The 26,038-nt window shown below is 45.4% G+C and overlaps 1 protein-coding gene across 1 annotated transcript in view; it reads left to right on the top strand.

Moving 5' to 3' along the window:
• GPC4 (glypican 4) overlaps nt 1-26,038 on the top strand; it is a 67,339-nt gene that overhangs the window by 33,006 nt on the left and 8,295 nt on the right. Inside the window, exons 3-4 of the mRNA XM_036402325.1 lie at nt 11,136-11,527; nt 22,073-22,238. Coding sequence (XP_036258218.1) covers nt 11,136-11,527; nt 22,073-22,238 — 558 coding nt within the window. The remainder of the gene's footprint in view (nt 1-11,135; nt 11,528-22,072; nt 22,239-26,038) is intronic.

The following is a 26,038-nucleotide window of genomic DNA, read 5'->3' as shown; positions in this document are numbered from 1 at the left end:
GGCGGCACATCCTTTGGATGGAGGCTGGGATGCCCTGTGGCTTCTGGAGTGTTTGCTTCAGCTGTTGCTGGAGCCCTGTGTGCTGTTGGAACTGTTGCCAGAATTGCTCTGATCTGACACCAAAGCCATACAGAAATGGATTATCTCCTCTTTAATCAGGAGCATGGAACAATCTGCTGATTATCCACCCCCAAAGGGCTGATCAGGAGTCATTTCAGCTCCCAGTGCATAAAGTGACAGCATCAGATCTTCCTGTGTGTATTTGGTTTGCAGGCACTGGGAGAACTTGTGAGCTCAGGAGTCCCATATCTTACATATCCTGTCTAAATATTTGCTTACAGTACAGGTATGTATGCCCCTGGAGGTCTCTCATGTTGTAATTTAAGCCACTAGCCTGATGCCAGCATTTCAGTAAGAGATGTATTTTCAGCAGCAGGGGAAATGCTTTTTTGTTAAAATAAAAAAGTTTGTGAGTTGTTGAATTCACCATTGCTAAATGATTTTAGAGGTGAAGATTTGCTCGTTGATCTCAGATATGTTTATGGGCTTCACTGAGAAATTAGGGGATAAAATTTTCTGGTCCTGTTAGTGTCTCCCTCTGTGACAGTGGCATTCATGGGAAAGCTGTAACTGACTGTGGGGACATCTCATGCCCTAGAAGCAGCTATAGCAGTCAGGGATTTAAACACCCCCTCCCTTTTTTAAAATAAAATCTCTTGTGCCTTGTCTTATCTTCACAGCTTAGTGCCCTCCCCTTCACTCTCTTGGGGATTAATAACATTATTAGAATTAATGGTGACATTAAGACTGCAAAAATGCTCAGTTCCATGTATTAAATTTGAACTTTCACCTCTTTTGCCCTTTGAGGCTGAAGTTTTCCACGCCAGGGTCTGTGCTAGCCAACATTGCTCTGGGGAAGCTGCTCAGCTGTTTTGAGGAATTGGAGCCAGGACAGGACATAGCCCATAACTCTTCTGCAGTGTTTCCGCTGTTCCGCTGCTTCCTAGATAAGATGTTCTTACTTTTCACTTTTTAAAGACATGTCCTGAATCTCTTGGAAGATGAAACTGTTGTGCTAAGCCCTTTTCTGGGAGCAAAAAATAGAGGGGCTGCTGAGTCCCACCAGCTCCTTGTTTCTCCTGCCTCTGTATTGCACAAGCACTTTTGGTGTTGCACTTAAACCAAGTTGTGTCCTTCTATTTTGTGAACTCCAGACTTAGGCAAGGCAGCAAACTTCTGCAGCCCTCATTGTACAGGAGGGAAGTGTGTGAGGGGTCTGTCTCTGGCAGTAGGTTTGGAGTTCCCAATGCCCACATGACAGAAGGAGTTGTATCAAATGGTACAGCCCACGCCAGCATCTGGGAAGTGATTAAATGCCAAGAGTTCAATTTCTGATCCAATCTCTCTGGATTTTCCATTAGCATTTAAGATAAAACAAATACAGAAGTGTAAAAGGAAACCCTTTGGGGACAATAAGTGGAAAGAAACCAAATCCAAGAAGGAAGAGCTGGCCAGGGGTCCCCAAGTCCATGGTGCACACAACCCCTCTGCTGTACAGGGAGCAGGCAGAGGGGCTGGAGAGAGATTCCTGTTTGTGGGCTCCTGTTTGTATTGGGCAGGGTAGCTACAGGTACAAGGTGTGATCATGATGAGTATCTTTGAAGCATCCCAGGGTGCCCTTGACCAAAGTGTGAGCCCTGTGTTACTCCTGAGTACATGAATTTCTTCCAAAAACTGGCATGTGGCTGAATCCAAGAGTCTGGTCAGAAGAACATTGGCCAAATAGCTTCCAACCTCTGCTGAAACTGGAGGGAAAAGCCTGTAATTAATTTCAGAATTTAGTTTTTGTTGTTCAGATAACCCTTTGCTTCCAGCTGCTATCTCCAGGTACCAGTTTATCAGGGAGGTGTGCTGGTGCAGTGGGATGCTTAGCTGGGATGTATTAATAACTTGGAAGGACATAGAGGGGACAAGAGAAAGCTTTTGGTGGTCTTCTTTCTGCTGCTTCAGGCAGTGTGGAGGCAAACAGTGAAAGATGAGCCCCACAGGTGCCCAGCCTGCTGCTCCTATAGTTAGAATTTGGCAGCCCATCGTGGTGCTCTGCCTCACCAAAATAACTGCCCTTTGGGGACCTTCATCTCACATTAACTCTTTTACTGGAAACTGCCTGTGAGAGCAGAGACCTGGGCCCTCATCCTGCTCCTTTGGCAGGGTCCCCCCATGTCTGTGGCACCCAGGCCCATGGGGTCAGTACTGGCTGCAGCACGTTCATGTCTGCAGGAGGCAGCTCCAGGTGTGTTGGCACAGCTGGAGCATGGAGTGCTGGACCTCTGCTGTGCCAGAGCTGCATGGAGTTTGAGCTTCTGAACAAACCTGTGGGGTGAGAGAGCTCTCCCAGTGCCACCCACCTTCAGGTGAGTGCACTGATGACCATGGCACCGTTAGGGCACAAACAATAGGGTGGTTTAGTCTTTGCACCCCCTCACATTGAGGTGAAGGTGCAGCCTTGTTCTGCCCTCCCCAGAAATGGATGGCACCAAACCTCACACCAACCAGCGCAGAAAATGCTGGGAAGATTTACCTCAAAGAAGCTGTTGTGGAGAGGCAATCCTTTGGACTTGGTTTCGGATTGCTGTTTCCCAAGGACAGAGGGGGAGTCACTGAGGAGAAGCTGGAGGGAGCAACCACCAACACACTTCCTTTAGAAAATCCCACTTGTGGGCTTTTTGTGTGTGCTTTCCCACTCAGTGCAACAGCAATGAAACAAATTGTCTGCTGTCTGTGCCTTGGGTGGAAGTTTGTTTATTCTTAGTTTTTGTTCAACTGGCTCCTCTCCATCTGGAGGTTTTTAAGGAGGTACATACACCACTAGGATTTTTAGTCTTGTTCATTGAGAAGGGTGGTGCTTGCCTGACAGTGGTGAGAACCAGACCTCTCTTTTGGGAGGCTTGGAAAGATCCTGAGGTCAAGTTCAAGTTACCACAGATGTAGGATATCTCGTGGGGTGAGGTGAAAGGAGTTCCTGCCTTGTTGTTTAGGAGAGGAAAATAATATCCTAGATCTTGTAACTAAGCAAAAATTTCAGCAAGGGGCAAAAGGACATAGTATATGAGGTTGGGGGGGAATCAAACACTCTTATATGATCTCAGGTTAAAGCAGTTCTGCTCTTAAGGTCACAAGCAAACTGCTCTTATCCTTTTGACTTTTTTCCCAAAAGCAAAGATGCAGGCAGCAGGCTTTGTACATGGCTAGAGGAAACGTGCCTGGTGTTCTCTGGTTACTAATTGCTGTCAACCAGTGAATAAGCTATTGTTTATCTGTTTAAAATTAACTCTCTCTTCCTCCTTCCTGCACAAAGGAGCCACCAAGCCTATGTGCATAGCCCTGGTAGCTGCTGCCCTGAATGCCCATTTTGGTGGTGGTGGTTTGGCTTGGGGGTGTGATAACCCACTAGTGCAGGGCTGGAGCTGTTTTATTAGTGTTTAATGTACTGTAATGTCTTAGTGTCCAGCCACTCAGATGCTGGCTGAACAAATAAGAGGCAGCCCCAGCTGGAAGAGCTCTCTGTGCAAGTGTAATGAGATGAGGGTAACTGAGGTAATGGGAACAAGAAAGACATCCCCAGTGTTCAGTAGTGCAGGCCCTCCTCACACTCTGACAGCAGTAGGAAGGGAGGCTTGGGAAAGCCTGTACCTGTGAAATACCTTAGTGAGTGTCCCAGAAAGTTCCTTTGCGTTGGGAGCATGTGGGAGGCAGCCTGAAGGAGCTCACTTGCAGGTGAAGTTTGGGCTGGGAACTTGGTGTATTGGTACCAAATGGATGTGGGGCAAAGGCTGAAGCACCTGAGACATCACAGGTGTGGCTGAAGAGATTGAGGAATGGGTGCAGTGAAAATTAGGCACGGGGGGAGTAGGGGGAAGAGCAAACAATGGAGAAAGAAGAAACAGCTGCAGGGAGGTGTATTGAGGAAGAGTTGTTGAAAGGAGGGGGATACAAGTGCAGGGAATGATGGACCTGCTGCCTGGGTAGGAGGCAATGTGGAAGCAGGGGGAGAAGACTCAGCATAGCTGAGCAAAAATGGGGTGTATAACCAGTGACAGTCCCTGAAACCAGGAATGAAGAGGCTATGAAGTCTGGGCTCATCCTGCATGGATGTGGCAGAGCAGGATGGACTAAGAAAGGACCCAAGGGCATTTCTCACTGTTTGCCTAGTTCATGGGATGTCAGGTACGTACAGCAGGATGCAATGTGCTGCTCTTTGTTTCTTGGATCACAGACAGCCATCTCCACATTGTCCTCCTCCTTCATTGCTCCTTAATCTCTAATAAGCTCAGTGTCAGTGTGGTGCTGCTACCCAGTGCTCTGTGTTGTCTTCTGCTCTGCTCTTCTGGGCTCCACTAGCCCCACAGTGCTCCAGAAACCAGAACTTCTAGATATTTTATTTTTGGTGGGTTTGGGTTTTTTTAACCTATGAGACTGTGACCTAGTTGTTTATGTTGTCTTGACTTTCACTAATCAAGCAAAGTTCAGGGAGATGTTGTTCCTCCCAGCTCTGCAGCATTCACATATTGTGGCTGTTGCTGTGGCACTGGCAAGATTTAAGCCTGTACTTTTTCAAGCCCTGTGAAAGAGTTCTTCCCATGTCAATAAGTGCTAACACATGTTTGAAAACAGGACAGATAAACAGCTTGTGGATCTGCCCTGCCCTTCTGAGTTCATATTCAATAAATGTGTTAACACTATGTGTTCATCGGTTTCTCAACGCTTCCGGAAAAAGGTTGTTAAGTTAGGATTTGTTTTTCCCTGGTGGAAATTACAAATCCTGTATATGCAATGAAGGAAGTGAAAGCATATTAAAAATAATGAAGCACATTCAGAAAAAAATAATTGCTTTTCTCCCTTTGGACTAGGTGGCATGGCTGTGGATGGCTTCAACCTCCAGGTGAAGAGAGCTGAGAAACATTTGTCTCTTTTCTCCCAAATTCCATTTATCTGTCTGGAATGACTTTTGCTTTAGATAGTAGGAGCAGCTGCAGGGTGGAGTTTGCATCTGCACCTCTGGAAAACCCAGGGACAGAGCCAGCCTGTCCACAGCATAGCCCGTGGGGCCATGGCTTGGGCAGGAGCATTTGTCTGGGAATCCATCTTGCTGTTGTGGACATTTTATGAGTAAACCTTTTAAGGAGAAAAGATAATTAATCTCTTTGTGGCAGTGTTCTCTTGTACACACTAGAAAGCATAATTGTCTTGTCTATACATAATTGTCTATACAAGACAAGCAAATTAAAGGTTTTGCTAAGATAGAAGGTCCTTAATTAATCATAATCTGGACAATATATTAAGAGTATGCTCAAAATGCTGGGTGGCAAATTATCTGAAACTAATTAATTGTGCCCATAAAAATTCAGCATGTTCCACATGCATGTTTGAACCTGGTTTTATTTGTTTTTTAAGGTGGTTGGGTAATTGCACGTCTACCTGGGATCTGTTTGTGTAGTTGATTTGCAAACCTCAAACAGAATAAGGCCAATTGAAAACCCGGCCCTTAACTAAGGGAAACTGGTGCCTGGGAAATGCAGGATGTCTGGTGGCTTTTGGGAGCAAAAAGGCAGCCCTGGTGTCCTTTGGAAGGGCCCCAGCACACCTGAACATGGCCAACAGATGGGTGTCTGTAGCAAGCATGTGTGCTCAGCAGCCTTGCTGAACTCTTGGATAAGACTTGACCTTTTTTTGCACTGCAGTTAAGGTTTCCTTTGTTCCGTAAAACATGGGGGTTTTAGGTGCTGAGCCCTGGGTCACTGATGATTTCACTCTTTGCAGTGGCTACAAGAGCAGTAAGTGTGATGCTGTGGAGCACTGTGCCTCTCTGTGTGAAAGAATTCCCTGAAATAAATGTGTTTTGCTCCTGAAGATAAAGAAATTGAAAGCACAGCTTTGCACTCCTGCCGTGGTCAGCTCTGGATTCAGCCCTGGGGACACCAGGGCTGGGGTCCTGACACAGGGCAGGTGGTGGCAGGAGGCAGCTCAGACCAGGCAGTTTTTTCTGCTGTTTCCTTTGTTGCCAGTGCATGTACGGAAGTGCCAAACCTGTCTGTGGGTGAAGGGGAATGTGCCCCTTTGATGTGTTCATCTCATTTCCAGGAGCTGCCTTTGATTTAGGTAGGACTGTGCCCTGCAGCACTGGACTCTCCTCAGCAAAAGCACTCTTGTATGAAAATCCCACTCTTGAAATATCTGAAAATGTTAGCACAGGGAATAGGAAAACACTGCATCCCTTCTTACTTTTAAAAAAACCAAAACGAACAAAAAAATATTTTCAGGTGACACCTATGAATTCAAGATCAAAAATATATTGGGTCTGAAAGTCAAAAGAAGTAGATGTGTTGTCTGGAGGTGGGACTTACTCTGTCTCACAGTGGGTGGAGTGTGTTTCTTCAATTAGCTCATGTATCTGCAATTTGGAAGAAAGATTGTTTTGAATTATTCTGGCAGTGGAATCTGATGTCATGTGGAAGCACCTTGGGGAGATGCAGTGCTCTTCTGCACTGGGTTATTGGCAGGGCTGGTCTGCCCTCAAGCTGCAAAGAGGTAATACATCTTATTATCTGAAAAAAAGGAAATTGCCAAGTAACTATGGTTATGTTTCTCAATGTGCTCTTTTAAAGAAGGATTTGTTCAAAAGCAGAGACTTTTTCCCCAGGATTTTTATTGCAGAGATGGCACATATGTCACATCCTGACTTTCTTACCATTTCCTGACATCTCTAGGCTTTCCCCAAGTAGTGGGCATTGAAATTCTACTCTGAAATTAAATAATGTTAAAAGAATAAACAGAACCCAGAGTTGTAGATTGCCCAAGTGCAGATTACTGCCTCTTCTGCCTCCTAAACTTAATTGCATTGGAAATGTCATCTTCCTTTGAGTATCAAAGCCTGTAGCATGCACAGGATTCATTCTGCAATACAGACAAATTTTAAAATTGTTTCTTGACATTAAGAACGGTTTTGTGGCTTTGGTCCCACAGTGCTGGTTCCCTCAGCCTGGAGCTCGTCCTCCTGAGCATCACCTTGAGTGAGAAGGTGACTTTGCATCAGCAGGACTTGGCTGAGGTGTGTTGAAACAGTACAGCATGACCTTGCTCCTTGGTCAGGTTGGACCAGAGCTGGCTGTGCCATGTTATCCCAAAGGCCTTGTCTGTGGTTCATCCTCTGTGTGCACGCCAGCCCTCTCTGCAGGCTCTGCTCTCAGTCAGGAGAGCCAGGGGGACCTAGGAGCCACGTGCTGCTCTGGCAGGTCGGTTTGTGAAACCCTTCCCAACCGTGTGTGTGCCTGTTTGTCGACAAGAGGGGCCAGCCCTTGTCCAGGGAGTTTAAACAAGATAACTGGAGGGAAGAGAGAGCCTGCCATCCCTGCAGATAGCAGTGGCTGAGGGAGCACTGGCAAAGTATGATTTGTCGTCTGTGAAAAATGTTTGCATTTGACAGCTTTTCACAGGAAGCCTGTCAGAGTGATAATTTAATGAGTACAGATTGCTTGCAACACAGCTGTAAAACGTGCTTTTACAGTGCTGTAAAATAAGCAACCGAGGCCTTTGTGTGTTTGCTTTGTTTGAGAACAAGTCAACTTCTAATACAAATGAAAGGTGGTCATTTATTTTACCCAGCAAACAGTCAAGACGTAAGAGAGGAACCTGCCATTTTTCTTCTTGTGCTGGCAAGGTTAATGCTGGGTTATGTTGGTGTTTGCTAATCAGCTCATTTCTGTGAAGGGGAGAATTAGTATCTAATTAGATATAGCGAGTTACTAGTCAGATTAGCATTTAACTCATAAAAAGGACTTTCAGGCTTTTTTCTTTTCCTTGCAGGCATCTATGCCCATAGTTTGCACACAGAAAAGATTAATGTTCCTTGTGGCGCCCAAGCTGATTTCTTGATGTGGAGATAGAAACTGAGGATGCAGACTTCCACTGTGCCAATAGCTACACTAAAATGCATCTATAGATATAATTTAATTGCTGCTGCTGACCAGGTTAGGAGTGCTGTGCATTGCATGGAGGAAGATGCCATGCACATCCCACTGCTGGATCCATCCCTGCTTGCTGGTGCTGAGTGTCTCTTCATCCCCAGTGCCATGCTTGACATCACCCCTGCCCTCCATCCAACCCCACCTCCACCCCAGGAGCCTGGAGGTGCCAGCAGTGGCACCCAGTGGCCATGCCACAGGCACCAGGGCATCCTGTCTGGCATGTCCAGGGATACAGGCATGTGCTGGCAAGGGTGGGTGCTGACTCCAGGCTGCAGACACAGTCTCCTCTGCCCTCCTGCCCTTCTTCCTTCCCTTCTTCTCTGGAAAGTGGCACTTGAGAAGGGGAGTTTTCCGTCCATGAAAATGGTGGTTGAAGTTTGAGCCAGAGACAGCAGAGCTGTGCATGCATGCTGCCTCCTTCAGCAGTGCTGCATTGGGCTTTTGGAAGTGCCTGGTTGTGGTAGGAAGTTTTAATTTCCTTTATTTACCTTCCTTTTGGGCAAGGAAAAGCTGCTGGCTGGGAGGCTCTAGGTGTGCAGGTATTTGCTTCTAATTAGATTGCAGGATTTTCTTCATGATAATTAATGAACATAGCTGGTTCTAGCCCACATGAAAAATTGCTAAGAGATGAAGAGCTCTAAAGCCTGGATACAGTTTATTCAACTTTCACTTTGGAGTGTAACCAGTAAAATGAGTTTGGTCAGGAGAATAAATTGGTTATGGTAATATGGATGTATTACCTGAGTTAACTTTCTTGGCTTAAAACATTGCTTTGGGTTCTCTAGACTGATGGTTCGAGCTATCTGGTAGATTTGCCATCAATATAATTTTAAAAATCTAATTATTTTTGAAGAGTTTGCTGATGCATCTATCAGGTTTTGTGCCTGGTACAGAAGTATATTTAAATAAACAACTTATTTGGTGTTACTAAAAGGTCTGAGCAAAGGAAGGAAGTGAGCCTTCAAAATGATTAAGTGAATTAGAAATTAATATACACCAAGCTAATCTCTATAGTATAAACTCAACAGAAAAAAATCTTCCTGGAGAGGAAATGCCAGTCATGGGAACGAAAGTGGAGGTTCCTGCTGATATTGGACAGAGGACGTGTTGGGTGTTTGAAATCAATCTCCTCTTCCCTGGATCATTTCTCTTGTGCTCCTAAGAGGCTGCATTATATACAGCCATGTCAGGCATTGAACCCCATGACTTTGTTCATCAGGAACTCATGGAATGTTTCAGTTTTTCCAGAAAATGTTTTCTGTGTTAGGCTTTGTTTGTACTGGAGCACTTTGAAGACGAAAATCTGAACTTCAGCATACTTTTAATGTCTTTTAACAAGGTTTAAATTCACACTGGGCCAAAATATTCCCCCCCCTCCCCCTTATAACAACTTCTAGCTCTAAGCATTGCTCCTTTGAGGATTTAGAAAACCACAGAGGCATGTTTTATTAAAAAATATTTATTGAATATGAGTCACAGAAAAGCAGAGGTCAGAATCCTCAATTGCTGGTGGCATGCATAAAATAATCTGCTTCCTCACCCTGCTGCTCCTGCTCCCCAGGGTGCTGGTGCTCCCTGTGGGGCTGGAGCAAACAGGCATGGGAGACTTTGTCCCTGTGGCACCTGCATTGCTCTCCTTAGCTGCCCCCAAGGCTATAGAGCAGGGAGTTTTCTTCCAAAATGGCCCAAATGCTTTTGGCCTGCTGGACGCCTCCCCTATATTTTATTTTATTTTATTTTTTAAATTTTAAATTTTATTTTATTTTAATTTTTTTTATTTAATTTTTATTTTATTTTATTTTATTTCTTTTAATCTCATCTATGCCAAATCTCCAAGGCAAAGGCTTTGTGGCAGGGTAGTTTGTGCTTAGGCCCACGTGTCAAGGTTGCGGTGATGAATTCTTGGAGGATGTGTTCTTTAAACTGCTTTTGCAGTGGTATCAGCATCGGGTCAACTTGTTATCAGTGTTGGGGACACATGTGGCACTGCCAGGACATGGCAACAGCCACTCTGGGCTGTCCAGCGCTCCCAGAGAGTGAACCAAAGTGGGGATTTGCTTTTAGAAAATGATAAAGATCACAAACCCTATCTGTCCTTCATATTTTGAAAAATCTCTTGGTATTGTACCAAATGTTTAGCCCTCAGATTTTAAGCAAATTCTGGTATATTTGTGGGGGTTTTCTCACTGCCACAAATATCTGAAGACCCTTCTGTGATCAGGACCAACTGGGTAAGTGGTCAGGCCTTGCCCTGAGAGATGATGAACTTGCAGGATGGGAGAAAGAACCTGCAGGTCGATTTTTAAAATTTGTTTATAAATATATTAAAGTTTTTTCATTTTTGAGTCTGGTTTATGATAATCTTGGAAAATGAATTGTCAAGAACTAGAAAGAAGGACTCATTTTTGCAAAACATCTGTTTCACAAAAACACCTTTATTCTTTCCAATATGTTGTTCTTTGAAATTACATCTTTTAAGATGCCTAAATGGAAACATCAGAAACTTTTGCACTTTTTTTGTCTTTTTTGCTGACTCTTAATCATGATATTCATATTTGTATCAGGAGATGTTTCACTCGTAAAAGTCTTCCAGTCTATAGAGAGTTTTGGGGATTGGCTTATGAAGAGTAATCAAAAATTTTGATATATAGACATGGTTCTGAGGTGTAGACACGGCAGATTTCTGGGGGAGTCCTTGAATTTTCCATTTCAGTTTGATGATGGTCTCGTTGTGCTAATCCTCCAGGTAAGCAGCAGTTGTAGGAGTGTGTGAACACACAACAGGTATAGGTTCTTGGACACCTTGATACCCACCTAAAGGAGGTGACTCTTAAGGTAGACTGATGTGCTGCTGGTTGAGCATGGGTGTGTGGAGCTCTGTGTGTGACACGTGGGGTCACTCTTAGGGGATCACAAAACCTTTCAGGCTCAGGGATGCTGTTGTGGTGGGAGGGAGGGAGGGGTGGTGGCAGATGAAGGCAGCCAGGCTGACTCTTGGTTGGGGTTTCAGATTTGGTGGCCCTTGTTTTGTGGCTGTGTGGCAGCTCTTGTGGTCAGGGCATGGGGTTTTCACTGCCCGTGTTTACCATATCCCCTCTCCCTCTTTCCTAGAGTTCTTCAAAGAGCTCCTGGAGAACGCAGAGAAGTCTTTGAACGACATGTTTGTGCGGACGTACGGCCGGCTGTACATGCAGAACTCGGAGCTCTTCAAGGACCTCTTCGTGGAGCTCAAGCGCTACTACGTGGGCGGCAACGTCAACCTGGAGGAGATGCTCAACGAGTTCTGGGCGCGCCTGCTGGAGCGCATGTTCCGCCTGGTCAACCCCCAGTACCACTTCACGGATGAGTACCTGGAGTGTGTCAGCAAGTACACAGAGCAGCTGAAGCCCTTTGGGGACGTGCCCAGGAAGCTCAAGCTGCAGGTGACGCGCGCCTTCGTGGCCGCCCGCACCTTCGCGCAGGGCCTGGCCGTCGCCAGGGACGTCATCAGCAAAGTGTCTGTGGTGAGCTCCGTGCCCTGAGTGTTTGTCCCCATGTGTGGTGTTACATTTTAGTTAGATGGTATGCTCTGTCTCACCCCTGGAGTTTATTCCAAGCCTGTGATCCTCCCCTGAAGTATCATGGATCTGTAATCCCATTGGCCCAAGTCTTATTCTGCGCCCACTTTCGATCTCCCTGTTAAGCTGTGGGGGGACACCACAGAGGCTCTCTTGGCCCTTTTTCTCCCTAGGCTCTCCCTCTCTCCCCCTCCCTCCCCCTTTCCCCCTTCTGCCTCAGAAACCATGCTGCTCCTGGGGGTGGGACCCCCAATAAAACCCTCATCTAATTAATACCCTCAGAAGCCGAGTGGAATCTCCTTGCCTGCCTGCTGCTACCAGGGAACACACAGCTTAGGGGGCCCCCCTGGAGACCCCCCCTAAACGAGCTGCTACACCCATGTCCCTTGGAGCCATGATGGGCAGCATCTCTCCCTGTTGTCCTGTACCTAAAGGTGGTGGTGGTAGCTGAGCATGGGTGGGACCCAGCCCCACCTCTGTTGAGTGGTAGAGTCACGTTCTGAGGGCACCACAGCCCAGTTCCCCAGGTGGAGGCTTTCCTCCTGTCTAGGGAACAACAACAGCAGGAAATTAAATGCCTTCTGCAGTGGAAATAACCATGTTTGCTTGTGTAATGGTCATGTCTTCTTCTTAATATTGCCTTTAAATTACAGTGAGTCAGAGATGCTACAGGCATCTATTATGGAGCAGCTGATGATGTTCTCCTCGCTCCAGGGCATGGGGAGAGGCAGTTGACATGAGCAAACAGCACTTTTGTGACAACAGTAAACTTGAGCCATCTGCACAAGGCAGAAGCCACTTGTACTTGGTGCCACACATGCAGAACAAGTTAGACTTCAGAGTTTTTCTGTAAAGTCACTTTTTGGGGGAATAGAAGAGCTGTGATGTATTGGTTGCTTAAATGTTTACCTCCCTCTTCATATAAATCACTTTGGAGTTGTTTAAGTGGGGTGACTGCTTTTTTGACATGAGATTTGTCTTTAATTTTAGTCTGGATTGTATCATATGGGGAACAGTCAATAATCCCCTTGAAGTGATTATGTAAGATAACAAATATTAGTGATTTCCTTTTAACAAACTCAGCTCATTTCCTGTGGGCTGTGGAAGATTTATTGTAATCATTTAATTGGGCAGAGAGACGTTTACTTTCTCTCACCTGGTTATGGAGTAATAAAATGTGAGGCTGAAAGAGCAGGCAGGAGTTTGAATCACCCCAAGTGCCAGGAAAAAAAAAAAAGAATAGCTGTTCAGACACTATTAGAAGCAGAATGCAGTTCTGTAGGCAGCACAAACAGCATCCTTAAATGAGATAATCATTCAAATTTCTTTGACTTATGGGAATAATATTAAAATACTGGCTCTGAGGATAGGGGAAAAAAGAAGTTGGCTTCTGTGTTAATTTTTCTTGAAGAGAAATGAGGCAAACAGCTGGCAATAGGCCAGAACATGTATGGAAGGGCAGAGAATATTAGCAAGGAAGGAGTTGCTTAACTAAAATACCCAGACTCCAGGAGTGAGTTGCAAGTTAGCAGTGACAGGTGCAGGTCTTTGGACCCCTTGATACCCACCTAAAGGAGATGACTCCTAAGGTAGACTGATGTGCTGCTGGTTGAGCATGGGTGTGTGGAGCTCTGTGTGTGACACGTGGGGTCACTCTTAGGGGATCACAAAACCTTTCAGGCTCCGGGATGCTGTCGTGGTGGGAGGGAGGGAGGGGTGGTGGCAGATGAAGTTGATGTCTCTGTGCCAGGCCACTGGCCAGGCCTGCTGACTTTTGGTTGGGGTTTCAGATTTGGTGGCCCTTGTTTTGTGGCTGTGTGGCAGCTCTTGTGGTCATGGCATGACTCTACTGCTGTAGAGTGTGGATGAAATATTTGGGTGGGAGGTCTGGCCATTAAGCCCCTGTACAGTGCAATTACTTGATGGGCAGTAAACGTGCATGGGTGAGGGATTATGTTTATGCTCCATCTGCTCAGAATTCATCAAAATGTCTCCAGACTTGACACGGAACCACAAGGGCTGCCGTCCCTGCATCTGTTACGAATCAGTCGTGAACCCGAGGTGGCATTGTGATTTCTCTTTCCCTTTTGAAGATCCTTGAGTGTAGAGTTGCCTTCAACCCTAGAATTAATTGCTTGAGTGTGGAAAGCTACCCAGAGTCCCACGCAGCTGCGGACATAGCTCACGTGCCGTGGACAATCACAGTTGCTCTACTTTCCAGTTCAGTTTCACAAGTTGCACTGGAAATCCTGCCACAGATTGACTTTTCCAAGCAGTAACAAAAGTCCCTGCAGTTGAATACCTAAGCTTTATCTGCAGCAGTAGAAGGAATAATAATCTTTCCTGTAGTGTCTTAATCTCATTCAGTGGGAATCTAACATGGTGCTTCTGCAAGACACAATGGGAAATCCTAGATGTGAGTTTAAAAGCTGATGTTTTTATGCCTGCTGCTCTGTGGTTGTGTTTTGGGGCTTCCCACATTACATATAGATTAGCCTGGCTTTGCTGAGCTCTATGTAATGACTCACATTGACTTTTCTTCCTTATTATTTTTACTCAGGAGTTGTAGTGGAATGACTGCTTATACCAGGGATTAACTTGGGGGATAAATCTTCATTCTTCTTTATGAAAAAATGTCCAAAGGAATGCAAATTAGTTTTACTTGTAATGTGCTTTGTGACAAGTAGGTTAAAAATGTTTAATTGAAAATCTTCAGGAGGAGAAATACAAACTACTGCAAGGCCCAGCTGTGTACTTTCCTGGGATTCTATCAGGAGAGCAAAGAGCCCTGTACAGTGCATTGGCCTTGATGGCTTTTTAATGATCCCAGATATTTTTACATCTTCACTAGGGAGCTGCATTCAGATGGATATTGTTCTTGTGTGAGTTTGGGAATAAAGGGGTAAAAGAAGAGAGAATATTGAAAAGCTGCAAGTATGCTTGATTTCTGAGTCAGAATGCTAGAAAATAACTTTAAATTCAGCCTTGAATGGATCTAAACCTGTACCACTGTACTGAAATACACAAGAGAGAGAAAGCACAGACTTTTTTCAAACTGTCTAAACCCCGCAGTTTTGTTCTGAACAGCAGATCTGTACAGGATGCTGTTTCTGCCTGTTAGAGATGTGCCCTGCCTCTGAGGTTGGCTGCAAGGGGCTGGGGGCCTCCAGTGCTTCTGTCTGTCCTGTGCTGGTGCTGGGTGCTTTCTCCCTGACCTCCCTGCCCCTGCCTTCAGGAGATGGAAATCTGCCTGTCCCCTAATCACTCTCCTGCTACTTAGCCCTGGACAAGCACTGAAGTCAGCCAGGTTAAATTGCTGCCAGAAGTGACATTTCCTGCCCTGGCCAGGGCTGGAGAAAAGGAGCATATACAAGGCAGAGCCATGAGTGACTGAAAAAGGATGAGAGCTTACAACTAGGCAGTTCTCAGGCTGCTGAGATGTTCCCATAATTGCATGCCATTAAACCCACAGCCTGGTTGAGGGTCATGACACCTTTGAGGGCGAAGTGCACTGGGGCTTGTAGGGTACAGGTCAGCTACAGGTATGGGGTGCAGGTCCTTGTTTGGAGGGAAGAAGTGGAATCAAGGGCTAGGCTCCCTGAGAGCATTTTCTAGGGTCAGGAGGAGCTGGGAGGGGAGGTCTGCCTGGAGCCCCCCAGGAAATTTATCCTGATAAACTGTTGTTTTGGCATTCTTTTACCACCTTTCCCTCTTGTGTACTATAATTTGAGGCAGAACTCCTCCTCCTCCACAAATCACCTCCTCAACAAGCATTTGTGTGCTGAAAGCCACATGAGATAAAACTGCCACCAAAGCATCTGGGCTGCTGGAAAGGGTATTCCAGCCTATCCTTGGGAGCCCTGGGAAAGGCAGCAGCTTGAAAGTTGTATGCAAGAAATGGTGTTTAGTTTGGAAGCACAGTTAGGAGCCATATGAAATAATGCGGTTTCATATGAGGGTTCCTCCTCTGGTGACATTAGCAACCAGGAGGAGGCTGCTGGAGATGTCCCAGTGGGTGGAGGAGGTCAGGTTTCTTTGTATTGGCATTTCTGCCCTAATGAGGTGTAATGGTAGCAGCCAAGGAAGGAATTTTCTTCAAACTTTTAATGAAGAGAATTGCAGAGGGGGACAGGTGATTGCCTTCCCACAGGTGCTCCAAAGCTGGAGTGTGAGCCCAGTGGCTTTTTACCCTTATCTTGAATGAGGCACCTGTGGAACACAGGTTGAGCTGTTGGCTGACCTGATGGTCTGCATGAGCAAACTGAGCTGTGGTTTGTGTCATTTTTGGCATGGGTGGTGAATGTGGACCAGCCATTGGCTTAGGAGAAGCAGTGATGAAAATAATAAAACAATGAATGGATAAGAATTAAGGCCCGTGTCATCACAAATAGTGGGGCACCAAGATCTGGTTTTGGTGAAAGTTGTACCCCTAGTCATTACCATTTGAGGATCTAAAAGTTTAGGCAGAGATCTGACCTCCCTCTGTGCAGTTTTTGCCCTTGGTTTGACTTTAGGGGAATGTGGCTGTAATCCTCTTTCAGAAGAAATTTCATGTTCCTATATCCAGAGGCTGCAATATCTTGCTCAGGCAAGAGCCAACCTTGCCAGGGAAGTGACAGAAATGGAATATGCTGCTTGCATGCATTGGGAAGGGACAGGAGGGCAGCACTTCTGCTATGTGGGTAACTAAGAAACAGCCAGAGGAGCTAAGGAGCCCTTTTAGTGTGTAGCAGAGGGACCTCCAAAGGGACAGTGCTCTCCAGGCAGCAGGTTGCAAGCTCTGAGGCCAGACCAAGGGGCTGCCATGCACAAGGACATTTCCTTCCACATACCAGGGGCAAACATCAATGCAGAAAACAATACCAAGCACTTCTCCACATCAAAGATGACCCTGAGAAGACCCGCCAAGAATGTGACTGCATCTGCCTCAGTTCCAGCCATCTGAGGGCCTGTGCTAGGCCTTCAAAGCACGCTGGAACAGCAGTCAGCTCAGATTTAGGGCTGGGAGTGCCTGGCTAGGACTCTGGATTTGGAGTAGATGGTGTCATGCAGGAGTACTCCAGTCCACTGGCATGGTTTTGGCTTTTTCTTTCTCTGCCCTGCACTGTGGTTCTGCTGCTATTTTTGAAAACAATGTGAAGGATAATTAAGGATGGTTTTGGTTGTAAATGCCCAGATAAATATCCCTGCTGCTTTCCTCATTAAAGCAAGCGGAACACTCCTCATGATCCGTGGTGTCTGAGGCAGGGAGAGGCTTGTTCCTACAGAGAGCAAGCTTGATATGATGCCCTTTGGTCCCAAGGCCACCATTGGCAGGAGATGCAGAGCCTGGCATTGCTGGGTAAGTGTTCAGAGGGGGAGGCATCCACCTGGCTGGCACCCTGAGGTCCCCCATGCCCCTTGTGGGCAGGGGTTGCTGCTGGGGAAGACAAGCATGTGAATGTTAAGACAGCAGCTCGAGTGCCTGGTGCTGTGGCTCTCAGGAGCTCTGCTTTTCCTCTTGGCACTGTCACTTCTGCAGTGGGGGGAGCACACTGTAAGCAGGGAACTGAGCAGAGATGTACTCTTGAACTTTTCCTCGCACGAGATAAGGCTGCAGCAGACACTGCCGTGGGTAGCAAGTGTTGAGACACAGAGTCATGCAGTTCCCAAGATCACTCCTAAATGTATTCCCTTATGCAAGACCTCAGGGGCCTTAATCTGTGGTTGAACCAGATGCTGTCTAAATTATTAATGTTCTAGCACCAGGCCAGCAAAATTGGCTAAATGTGTAGTTAATTCCAAAACACTTTCATTGGAATATTTGGGGTGGGGAAGCAAACCAGGAGCCTCCCAAGTGATGTTCTGCTTCACAGTGAGCTGAACGTCAGGACCAGCATGTGCCAAGATGTTCTTGTGGGTTCTTGCACAACATTGAGAGAAGGAAAAAATGATGCAAGTAGGGTTGTGTTGGTCCCAAAATCGATGACAACTCACTTGATGACTGGTCACCTTAGAGCATCTTACAGGCAGCTTCAGAGTATGTTTTTGAAATCATCATTCCATGTTACTGGGAACTGACTTTTCAGTCTTCTAGCCAGTATTGCTGTCATTCTTCTTTCTTTTTCTTTTTTTCTTTTGGCAAATAAAACACAGTATAAAACAAAAGTAATTTCATCACCTTTATTTTCAAATTTTTGGATTTTTGTTTTCTGGCAGCTGTGCTGCTGGCATGGCAACTGTTGTTGTGTAAGCGTGGAAAATAAGAAAGCCTGAGTTATCAGTGTTATTATAAATAGTTATTAAAGCTGACAGGATTTTAAATGTTATTATTAACATTCTTAATGTTAACTTCAGGGTAGAATGGGAGAATGTAATGTAGCCCTGGCTGTCTGACAGCTGTGGGAGCTCCCTGCAGGACTGTCCATGGCTGGAGCTCTGTCATCCTTCTTCAGCTATTCTTTGCCTTGGGAAGGAGTTGAAAAAGAATCTGGTTGCTTCTCTGAACTTTATCTGCTTGCACAGATCAGTTTATCTTGAGTTTTGGTGGTTTTGTGGTAGCCTGTAAATAAGGCATTGCACTCCATAGGTGTGTACTTCAGTGGTGATGTTTCTACCAGAGGAATGCATCCAGCTGCAATTACCAGCAAGTTGGAAAAGGCTAAGGGTGTAACAGTTTCCCTCATGTGAAACTCTGAAATGGGACAGGTATGACAAGGTACCAAGAAAAAACAGATTTTATTATGCCAGGAGCATGTCATTTTTACAGGAACATGATTTTACCTTTACCAGTCAATGTAAGTTGTGACGTTACCCCAACAAATGTGATATGAAATGTTTGCATTAAGCTCTGAGTTGTTTGCTTTTCACTTAATTTTTGTGAATTGTGTGCAAATCTGTATTTTTAAGGAGCAAGTTTGGTAGGAAGATTGGTGCCAAAACACATCTGTTAGCAGCTTTTAATCTTCACGTTTGACAAAGCGTATAGATATGGACAAATTGTAATTTACATGATGAAACCACAGGGTGATGGATTGCTGCACTGGTGTGCAACGCCATGGAAAGGAAATAAATTTTACAAGATAAAAGGGAAGGGACTGGAGTGCATTTACTTCTATCAGAAGCTTTTACAGGGTATGTGCACTGCAGCTACTACTACCTGGGCTCAAATCTACCAGAGTAAATCCCCTCCAGCAAATAAAGCTTTCTTTGGTACTCTGCTTTATTAGAAAGGAGATTACTTGGTTTTGAGGGTCATTCTAGAGTACAGTTTGAATGAACTTGAATTGCTTTCCAAGATAAACATAACCCCAGAACAAAGCATATCTGGGTTTACTGTTACATACAATGGCGTTTTAAGAGCTTGCACCTGGCGTGGCAGGGCCAACATTAAAAGCTTGTGAAGAATTGCCAATGCAACATATGGCACACCCCAGTGACAGAGCCAGAGCTGGTCTGCACTGGGTACAGGCCCTGTGCCAGGGGTTAAGGTTCTCTTGCAGTGATACTCAAGCAGTTAAGCATTTATCACTGTTGTAACGAGGTGTAATTGCTCATAGCCTTCGCCACAACTCTGTCTTAGAGTGATCCCTGATTGTGCCTTCCTGTTGCTTTTTGACACGATGAAATGCCAATTCTAGACTGATGAATTTGCCCATTGTCTTCCTCTTTACCTGCAACTGTATTGCACACTAACAGCTTCCCTGTGGGTTACATCCATCACTAGCAGGGCTCCGTTTGGCAGTCACTGCAGGCTGGGGTTTGTCTTTTCCATCACCCCTTTGTGATCACCTTCTGCTCAGCTCTGTGCAGGACTCAAACCTATGTGAGGAAGGAAGCAAAACCTCGCTTGCTTTAAAATCATCCTGTATCTTTGCTCAAAGGACCTGATCCAAGTGACCATTGCAAATTGCCTGCTGTGGAATGCAGGAAAGCAGCTTCAGTTTCCCCTGCATCTGCTGGGATTCATAAAGATCTACCCCTATGGAATATCAAAGCGGGGGATGCTGCGGGGCTGCAGCCACTCGGCGCTCATGGAACGAGGTGGGAACCTAAGATGGGAAGGGGCCTCCTGGGTCATGGATCTGCAGGGGGCTTTTTGCAGCATGCTGCCATGCAATCCCTTTCAGAAAGCTGCAGCTTTCCACAATGGGGTTGGGGAATCCTCCTGCTCCTCATTCCACTTCAAGCTGCTCTAGCACCTGGCTCGTGCTGTCAACATTTTCCTAATTTTTCTTCCTGAGGAGTATGAAGAGCACTCCTTTGAGGGCTAGCAGTGCTAGAATGGCCAGCAACTGATAAGCCTCTGGACTTAGCATGGAGGTCCTGTCACCTACTGCTAAGTGACACAGGAAGGGATTTTTATCAGAGAAACAACTAAACTACTAAACTTGAGCGTCCTTCAGAGCTCATGTCTCTGGGTGCGAGATGTTATTTAGTTCCCCCTGCCACTTTTTTGTTGTGCAAGGACTGCACCATCTGGATAGCAGATGATACCTTTACATTTGTCTGTTTCCAGTTTTCCAACTATAAATCATCTGATTTAGTTGGTTTCTGTTGCTTAAGCTCTTAGTATTTGATCCAGCTCTCCTTTAAAGCCATGCTGTCCCAATAGGGAGCCTTCTGCTGGGGCTCCTGCTCCCACTGTGCCTTCCAAATATATATATATATATATATATATATATATATATATATAAAATATAGAATGTGTATATGCTCTGGAGCATCTGAATCAGATTCCACAGCCACCACAAACAGCTTTCTACATAGGTTCTCCTTTTCCTCAGCCATACAGGCTCTTTGTGGACAAAAGAAGGGTAAAGTGCTGTCTGATGAACATTGCTGGCCAGTAAAAATCCAGTGCTGAGCTACATCAGCTGCAGAAGACTGTCCTTCTGTCTCTCTAACCAGTTCACTTGCCTGCTGAAGAGAAACCATGGGTTTGAGTTGTCAGAAGCACAGCAGATCTTTATCTGTAATCTCTTTCCATAAGAAAAGAGGGTTTAAAATTTTGCTGATGTTACTAACAAAGCCAGCTTGATTATAGGATGCTTTTTCTTTTCTGGTTTGTTTTTGTTAAAATCTGTTGCCTCCTAGTTTTGTGGACTGTCAACAAGGTTTTGCACCAGAAGATTAGGCTTAGTTTCTTCATTGTCCTCACACTAAGATGGGCAGTAGTAAGGTCCTCAGCATGTGTGTGGTACCAGATCCTTCTCATGTACATTCATCTCCACTTAGTCTATTGTCCTCTGCTGTGAAGTCAGTTCCCAGACCTCCAGCATGTGAAGGCCGAGGATCCACATCTCCAGCTGTTTGTGTTGAGGGACTTTGCTCTTTCTCAGGGATGTTGTGTGTCTCCTCCAGCACAGTCTTGGATCACAGCCTCTTTAGACCACTTCCCTAAATGCCTTACCAGGAGTCTCAGGTGCATTGTTTAAAACACCAGACACCATTTCTGTTTTATCAGGGAATCTCTGATTGTATCTTAATTTTCTATTTTCATATGTGGCTAATTAACACTTAAACTTGCTCTTGAGGGAGCTTCTCTGTTCAACACTTCAGATGGACCCACCATGTGGTTGGGATGGAGCTAATGCTCCTTGGACTGGCTGGATGGAGATGGTTTCAATGAATGTTTTGAAGCTGGGCCAGAGGGTGAATCAAACATGAATGATCATGAGTCACTTTGGAAAACAGCCCTGTTGAGGGCTCAGGGGTGACGTGCCTGCTGCAGACAGCTCCACTCGCACGCCCAGCGGCTGCACCATGGCTTTGAGGGTCCTCCCGGCTTGTCCTCAGCTGCAGGGTTGTAGCTGCCACCTCCTTGGGGTGTGGGGAATGGTGTTACTGAGCGTGATGAGTGCTGAGTGTAAATGAACCCGGCTATCTGTCATGTAAATGCTGTGTTGAGGGACTTGAATGTGATATAAAGGAGCTGGTCTCTGTGCTGGAGGGCCCTGCTGGGCGATAGTCCAGGAAGAGCCACAGCCCCGCTGAGGAGGAGGGCATGCAGGGATCATGTCAGACATCCCATCTTGATGTCCCGCTTTTTCCTGAAGTATCCCAGCATCATCATCTTCAGCATGTGTTTGCAGCAGGGCTCAGAGAGTGCAGCTTTGTGTGACATCTTTTGACTTGGGTGCATTTTACTGCCTTCCCTGAGCTTCCTGAGTGCTGCCTGTCCCCTTGGAGTGCCTGTCCTTGGAGCCCTGGGAGGGGTCCCACGTCCTACAGGGTGTCCTACATGGTACAAATAATGTTTTGCAGAGATGGGGGCTGTCTGTGTCCCCTGGAGTGACAGATACCCCCGAGGAGGTGAGCCAGACCCAGACCCCTTCATCTGTTCCCCACATCTCTGGAGCACATAAGCAGGGACCAGCCACAATGCGTGACCCCACTGCATCTCTTCTGCACAGCTCTATCCCATGCACCTCGGGGTAAATGTGTGAGGTTTTTTTGCTTTAGTAACTGAGGGCTAATTTTCTTGTTCTTTTTTCTTTTTCTCTGGTAAAGGTGAACCCCACGCCGCAGGGAACGCGGGCGCTGCTGAAAATGATGTACTGCCCACACTGCCGGGGGCTGGTGTCAGTGAAGCCCTGCTACAACTACTGCTTCAATGTCATGAGAGGCTGCTTGGCCAACCAAGGGGACTTGGATGCCGAGTGGAATATCTTTATGGGTAAGGCAATATGAGTTAAAACTGCCCGTAAGTCTGCCCTGGTCGTGTGTCCCTCACCTGAATAGCATTGTGAGTGGCTGTGCTGAGCTGTAGCAGGTTTTTCATGTATCTGTGATGAGTATCTTTTCCTTACACACCTCTGAGTACAGCACACCTTTTGCTATTCACATTAACCTTCAAATAAATGAGAATGTTGTGCCAGTGACTTTTGTTGCAGCAAGCTCTAGGAGGATGGAAGTGGTGTGGGCTTGTAGGCTCAGAATGTTTCTTCTTGCTGGATCAAGCATGTGTGCAAGCTGGTTTTTCTATGCTACTTACACCTTGTTGTCACCATACAGCTGTCCTTCCTGAAGTCAGTTTTCTCCTTCAGCAGCCTGGGAGTCTCCTTGCCAGCCATGAAGAGCTTTGGGAAAAGCTGTAGGCCTGGATTTTACACTAAAAAATTGAATGGGACATGTCTGAATATGTTTTTAAACAGCTCATTTGGTGCTTGGCCACCATCCTTTTGCTATGTCAGCAGGTCTTGTATGAAACTGTGCTAGTGCTTTTGCCATCCTCTTCATCCTGTTTGTTATTTCTCTTCTGTGCTTATACACAGTATCATTCAATACATAAAATTTAGACTGAAATGTTAAATTCTACCTTGGGTCAAGGCTTATCAGAATTGGCAGTGCATCACATTTTGGGGCAAAGGCAATAGATAATGTTAAATGTTTTCATTTGTGCTGCTTTTTTAGGAGGTTTGATTTATCTGTGATCTGAGCATCCTTTGGGAGCAGTCGCTTCCCTCTAGTTAATGTGTGATGAAGTGCACATGTAAAGTATCTGCTGCTACTGAGAAGGCTGTGGTGCTCTTCCGTTCCACTCATGGAAAAAAAAAGATTGTTAGAAATAAAATATTTCACTAAGTTGCAAGATTTAAAAAAAATGAAATTGCTGCTAGCTGACATTTTAGGCTCCATTTATGTCTTAGAACTTGTTTTCCTCTGTTTGGTGCGCTGGATTTTCACTTTGCTGCTCATGCCAACTGAATGTGTGCAGGGTGTTATTTTCAGAGGGCATTTTTTTGTGTGTGTATTCCATATAGGGAGCTAAATGTGACACTAAGTTGGGTTTCCAAGTCATTCTCTGGGAGGCTGACACCCCAGCCCCCCAGTCCTCAGAGCCGTCTTTCTCATGAGAATATTAAGTATTTCAACTACAATTGTTGCTGAAATAGCTCAAAGCCAGGAGACTTGCAAACATCTAGTCCAAGTAGAAAAGAAGAATCCCATGAAAGGGAAGGGCATAATGCCAGAAAACAGACAAAAGCACAAGCAGCTAATTGCTGTAGGTGGTATGCAGCTAAAAACGAACCTCGGGGGAAGCCGGCGAGCCCTGTCACACGAGACTGATCAGGGACTGCATACAATAATTAAGATTATTAAACAAGACAAAATAAATACATGTGATTCCAGGTTGGAAGCAAAGCTTTCTTCTTGCAGTGCTTCCTCCCCGAAGGGCTTCTTGCCCACTCATTACTTAAGTGTGGTATTAAGCTTTGTTACATTTGTTGGCAGTATTTGCTTGGTTACTGCACTCTCGGTTGATGGCTGCAGTGGAGCACAGATACAGAAAACTTAAGCTGTGCTTTCTTTAGACAATTTAATAAGTGAACAGGTGCTGGTTATGTTCCAGACTTTGGTTTCTCTCTCTGTTTGCTACTTGAGACAAATTAAATTAAATATATCTGGTGTTTAGGGCAGGGCATATGCCACAAATATCTTGTGTGTATGGTTAAAGGTTTAAAAAAATTAAAGAAATAACACCCAAAAAATTTCCCCCAAACCACCTCACAAAATCCCAAAATCCCACCTCCATGGTCCCAATGAGATTTTGCATTGTGGGTTTAAGTGCCAAGTTATGGCAATGATTTATTATGAGTCAAAAGCAGATTTTGAACCTATCAAATCAATTTAAAAATAGTTAAATCAGAGAACTTGTAGCAAGTGCTGCAAGTCTATATGAATGTGAAATACACGTTTGTTAGTGCTAGTGGGTCTATAAGTAAGTCAATTATGTAAAGCTGGGATGTAAAGTTTGTAGGTTTTTTGAGACAAGAAGACTTTGTAATTCCTTATTTCTCCAAAGTACCGTTTAAAGCTGAGGAGTATGAAATAATGACCGAATTGTACTCTTTTCTCCCCTTTAACTATCTAAATTATTTCTCCCTCTATTCCTGACACAATTGTACACCAATTAGACAGGGGTATACTTTGTTTCAAACAGGCTGTTGGGGGGTTGGAACCTTCCTGAATGAACAGTGTTAATCTCCAGTGCCTTTTCATGATTTTTTTTTCTCCACAAAGGTTTACTCTGCTCAAAGATGTCGAATTCAGGCTCCATATACATATCTGGAGTACTACTTTGTGTGCAAAGAATTTTTTCCCCCACCCCGCTAAAAAAAAAAAAAAAAAAAGATTGTTGTTAATGAATGGTCAAGGTCTTCCCCCTCCTTCCTTCCCCTTTTAAATCAGATCTTAGGGTTAAGACTGAAAACTGCCTTTTGTTCTTCAAGTCAGACAGTGAGGCTGAAGATGTGGGTTTCTGATTATTGGTGGCACAATGAGAAAGAATTGCTTTCCTTCATGAGAGCGAGGTGCTTTGTTGCCAAGGATTGTCTCAATGCCAGTAGCAAGGACAAATGTATGCAAGAGGAAAAGGGTCTTTAAGGGATGGTGCTAGATGGTGTGTCTTGGTTGGTTTTTTTTCACCTAAATCCACTTCTATCTCCCCATCACAGGGAAGAGAGACAGTCTTTGTCATGCTATGTGTTTATAATACATGGCTGGGATACATTTTTCACTCTGCCAGAGTTGGGGATTTTGGTGAAGCAAAGCTGAGCCATCTCCCTGCGGCTTATAAATATCATTTACTTTGCATGAGAGCTGGGGCAAATAATTGTTATTTGTAATCAACCTCTCTCTGCTCCCCATAACGGAGAATCTTTTTCTGGGAGCTGAGTTGCTCAGAAGGTTGGCTCCTGGAGCTGGGGCAGGAGCCTCCCCTCCTGCGGGCAGCGGTGCTGGCGGCGCCCTGAACCCCAGCCAGCCTTGGCAGCGTCAGTCGGGGCTGCCAGAGGGAACCACTGCTGGCCACCACTGCTCTGGGGACACCAGCCAGCTCCTGCTGGGAGGTAAAAGTTTGCAGGATGCCTCCAAAATCAAAACTGTGGATGAGGCAGAGCCCCCCCACCCTCAGCCCTTGCTCCTCCCCACCCCTTTCTAATGAAAGTTTATTTCGTTTAGTGTTCCTTGCCAGTATCAATCCCAACTCCAATTACTCCTTTCCTTATCTTTTCTCGCCAGCTTTGGCAGCTCTGCTGGAGGCCGAATGCATTTTCTCTATGGGCAGTCAAAGCAGAGGCTGCATTCCTGGGCTGTGATACATGGAACGCCATGGCACCCCTGCTAACAAAGGGCCCAATTCGCTCTACATTCCCATGGTCTTGTGGATGGCCTGCCCGGCTCAAAGTTTACAAAGATGCCAAACAGCCAGAAGAATTGGGGTTTATGTTTCCTTTCAGTCTTTCACAAACACTTTATTGATCTGTGGCCTTTCCTGGCCACTCAGAGAATTAAGAAGTTACAAAATGGAATGATTTTTTTTTTTTTAAACCTGTGCATTTTGTGGGTTGTATTATCTGTCTACTCATAATATTTTTATTTGAAATGAGTGGCTTCCTGCACACTGCACCGGGATGTTCTTTATGCGCGTGAAAAACCCCAAAAGCTTTGACAATGATGAACACATTTAAGTTG

This window comes from Molothrus ater, chromosome 14, assembly GCF_012460135.2.
Source record: "Molothrus ater isolate BHLD 08-10-18 breed brown headed cowbird chromosome 14, BPBGC_Mater_1.1, whole genome shotgun sequence".
In the NCBI taxonomy this organism is placed as follows: domain Eukaryota; kingdom Metazoa; phylum Chordata; class Aves; order Passeriformes; family Icteridae; genus Molothrus; species Molothrus ater.
This window is presented reverse-complemented; position numbering and strand designations above follow the sequence as displayed.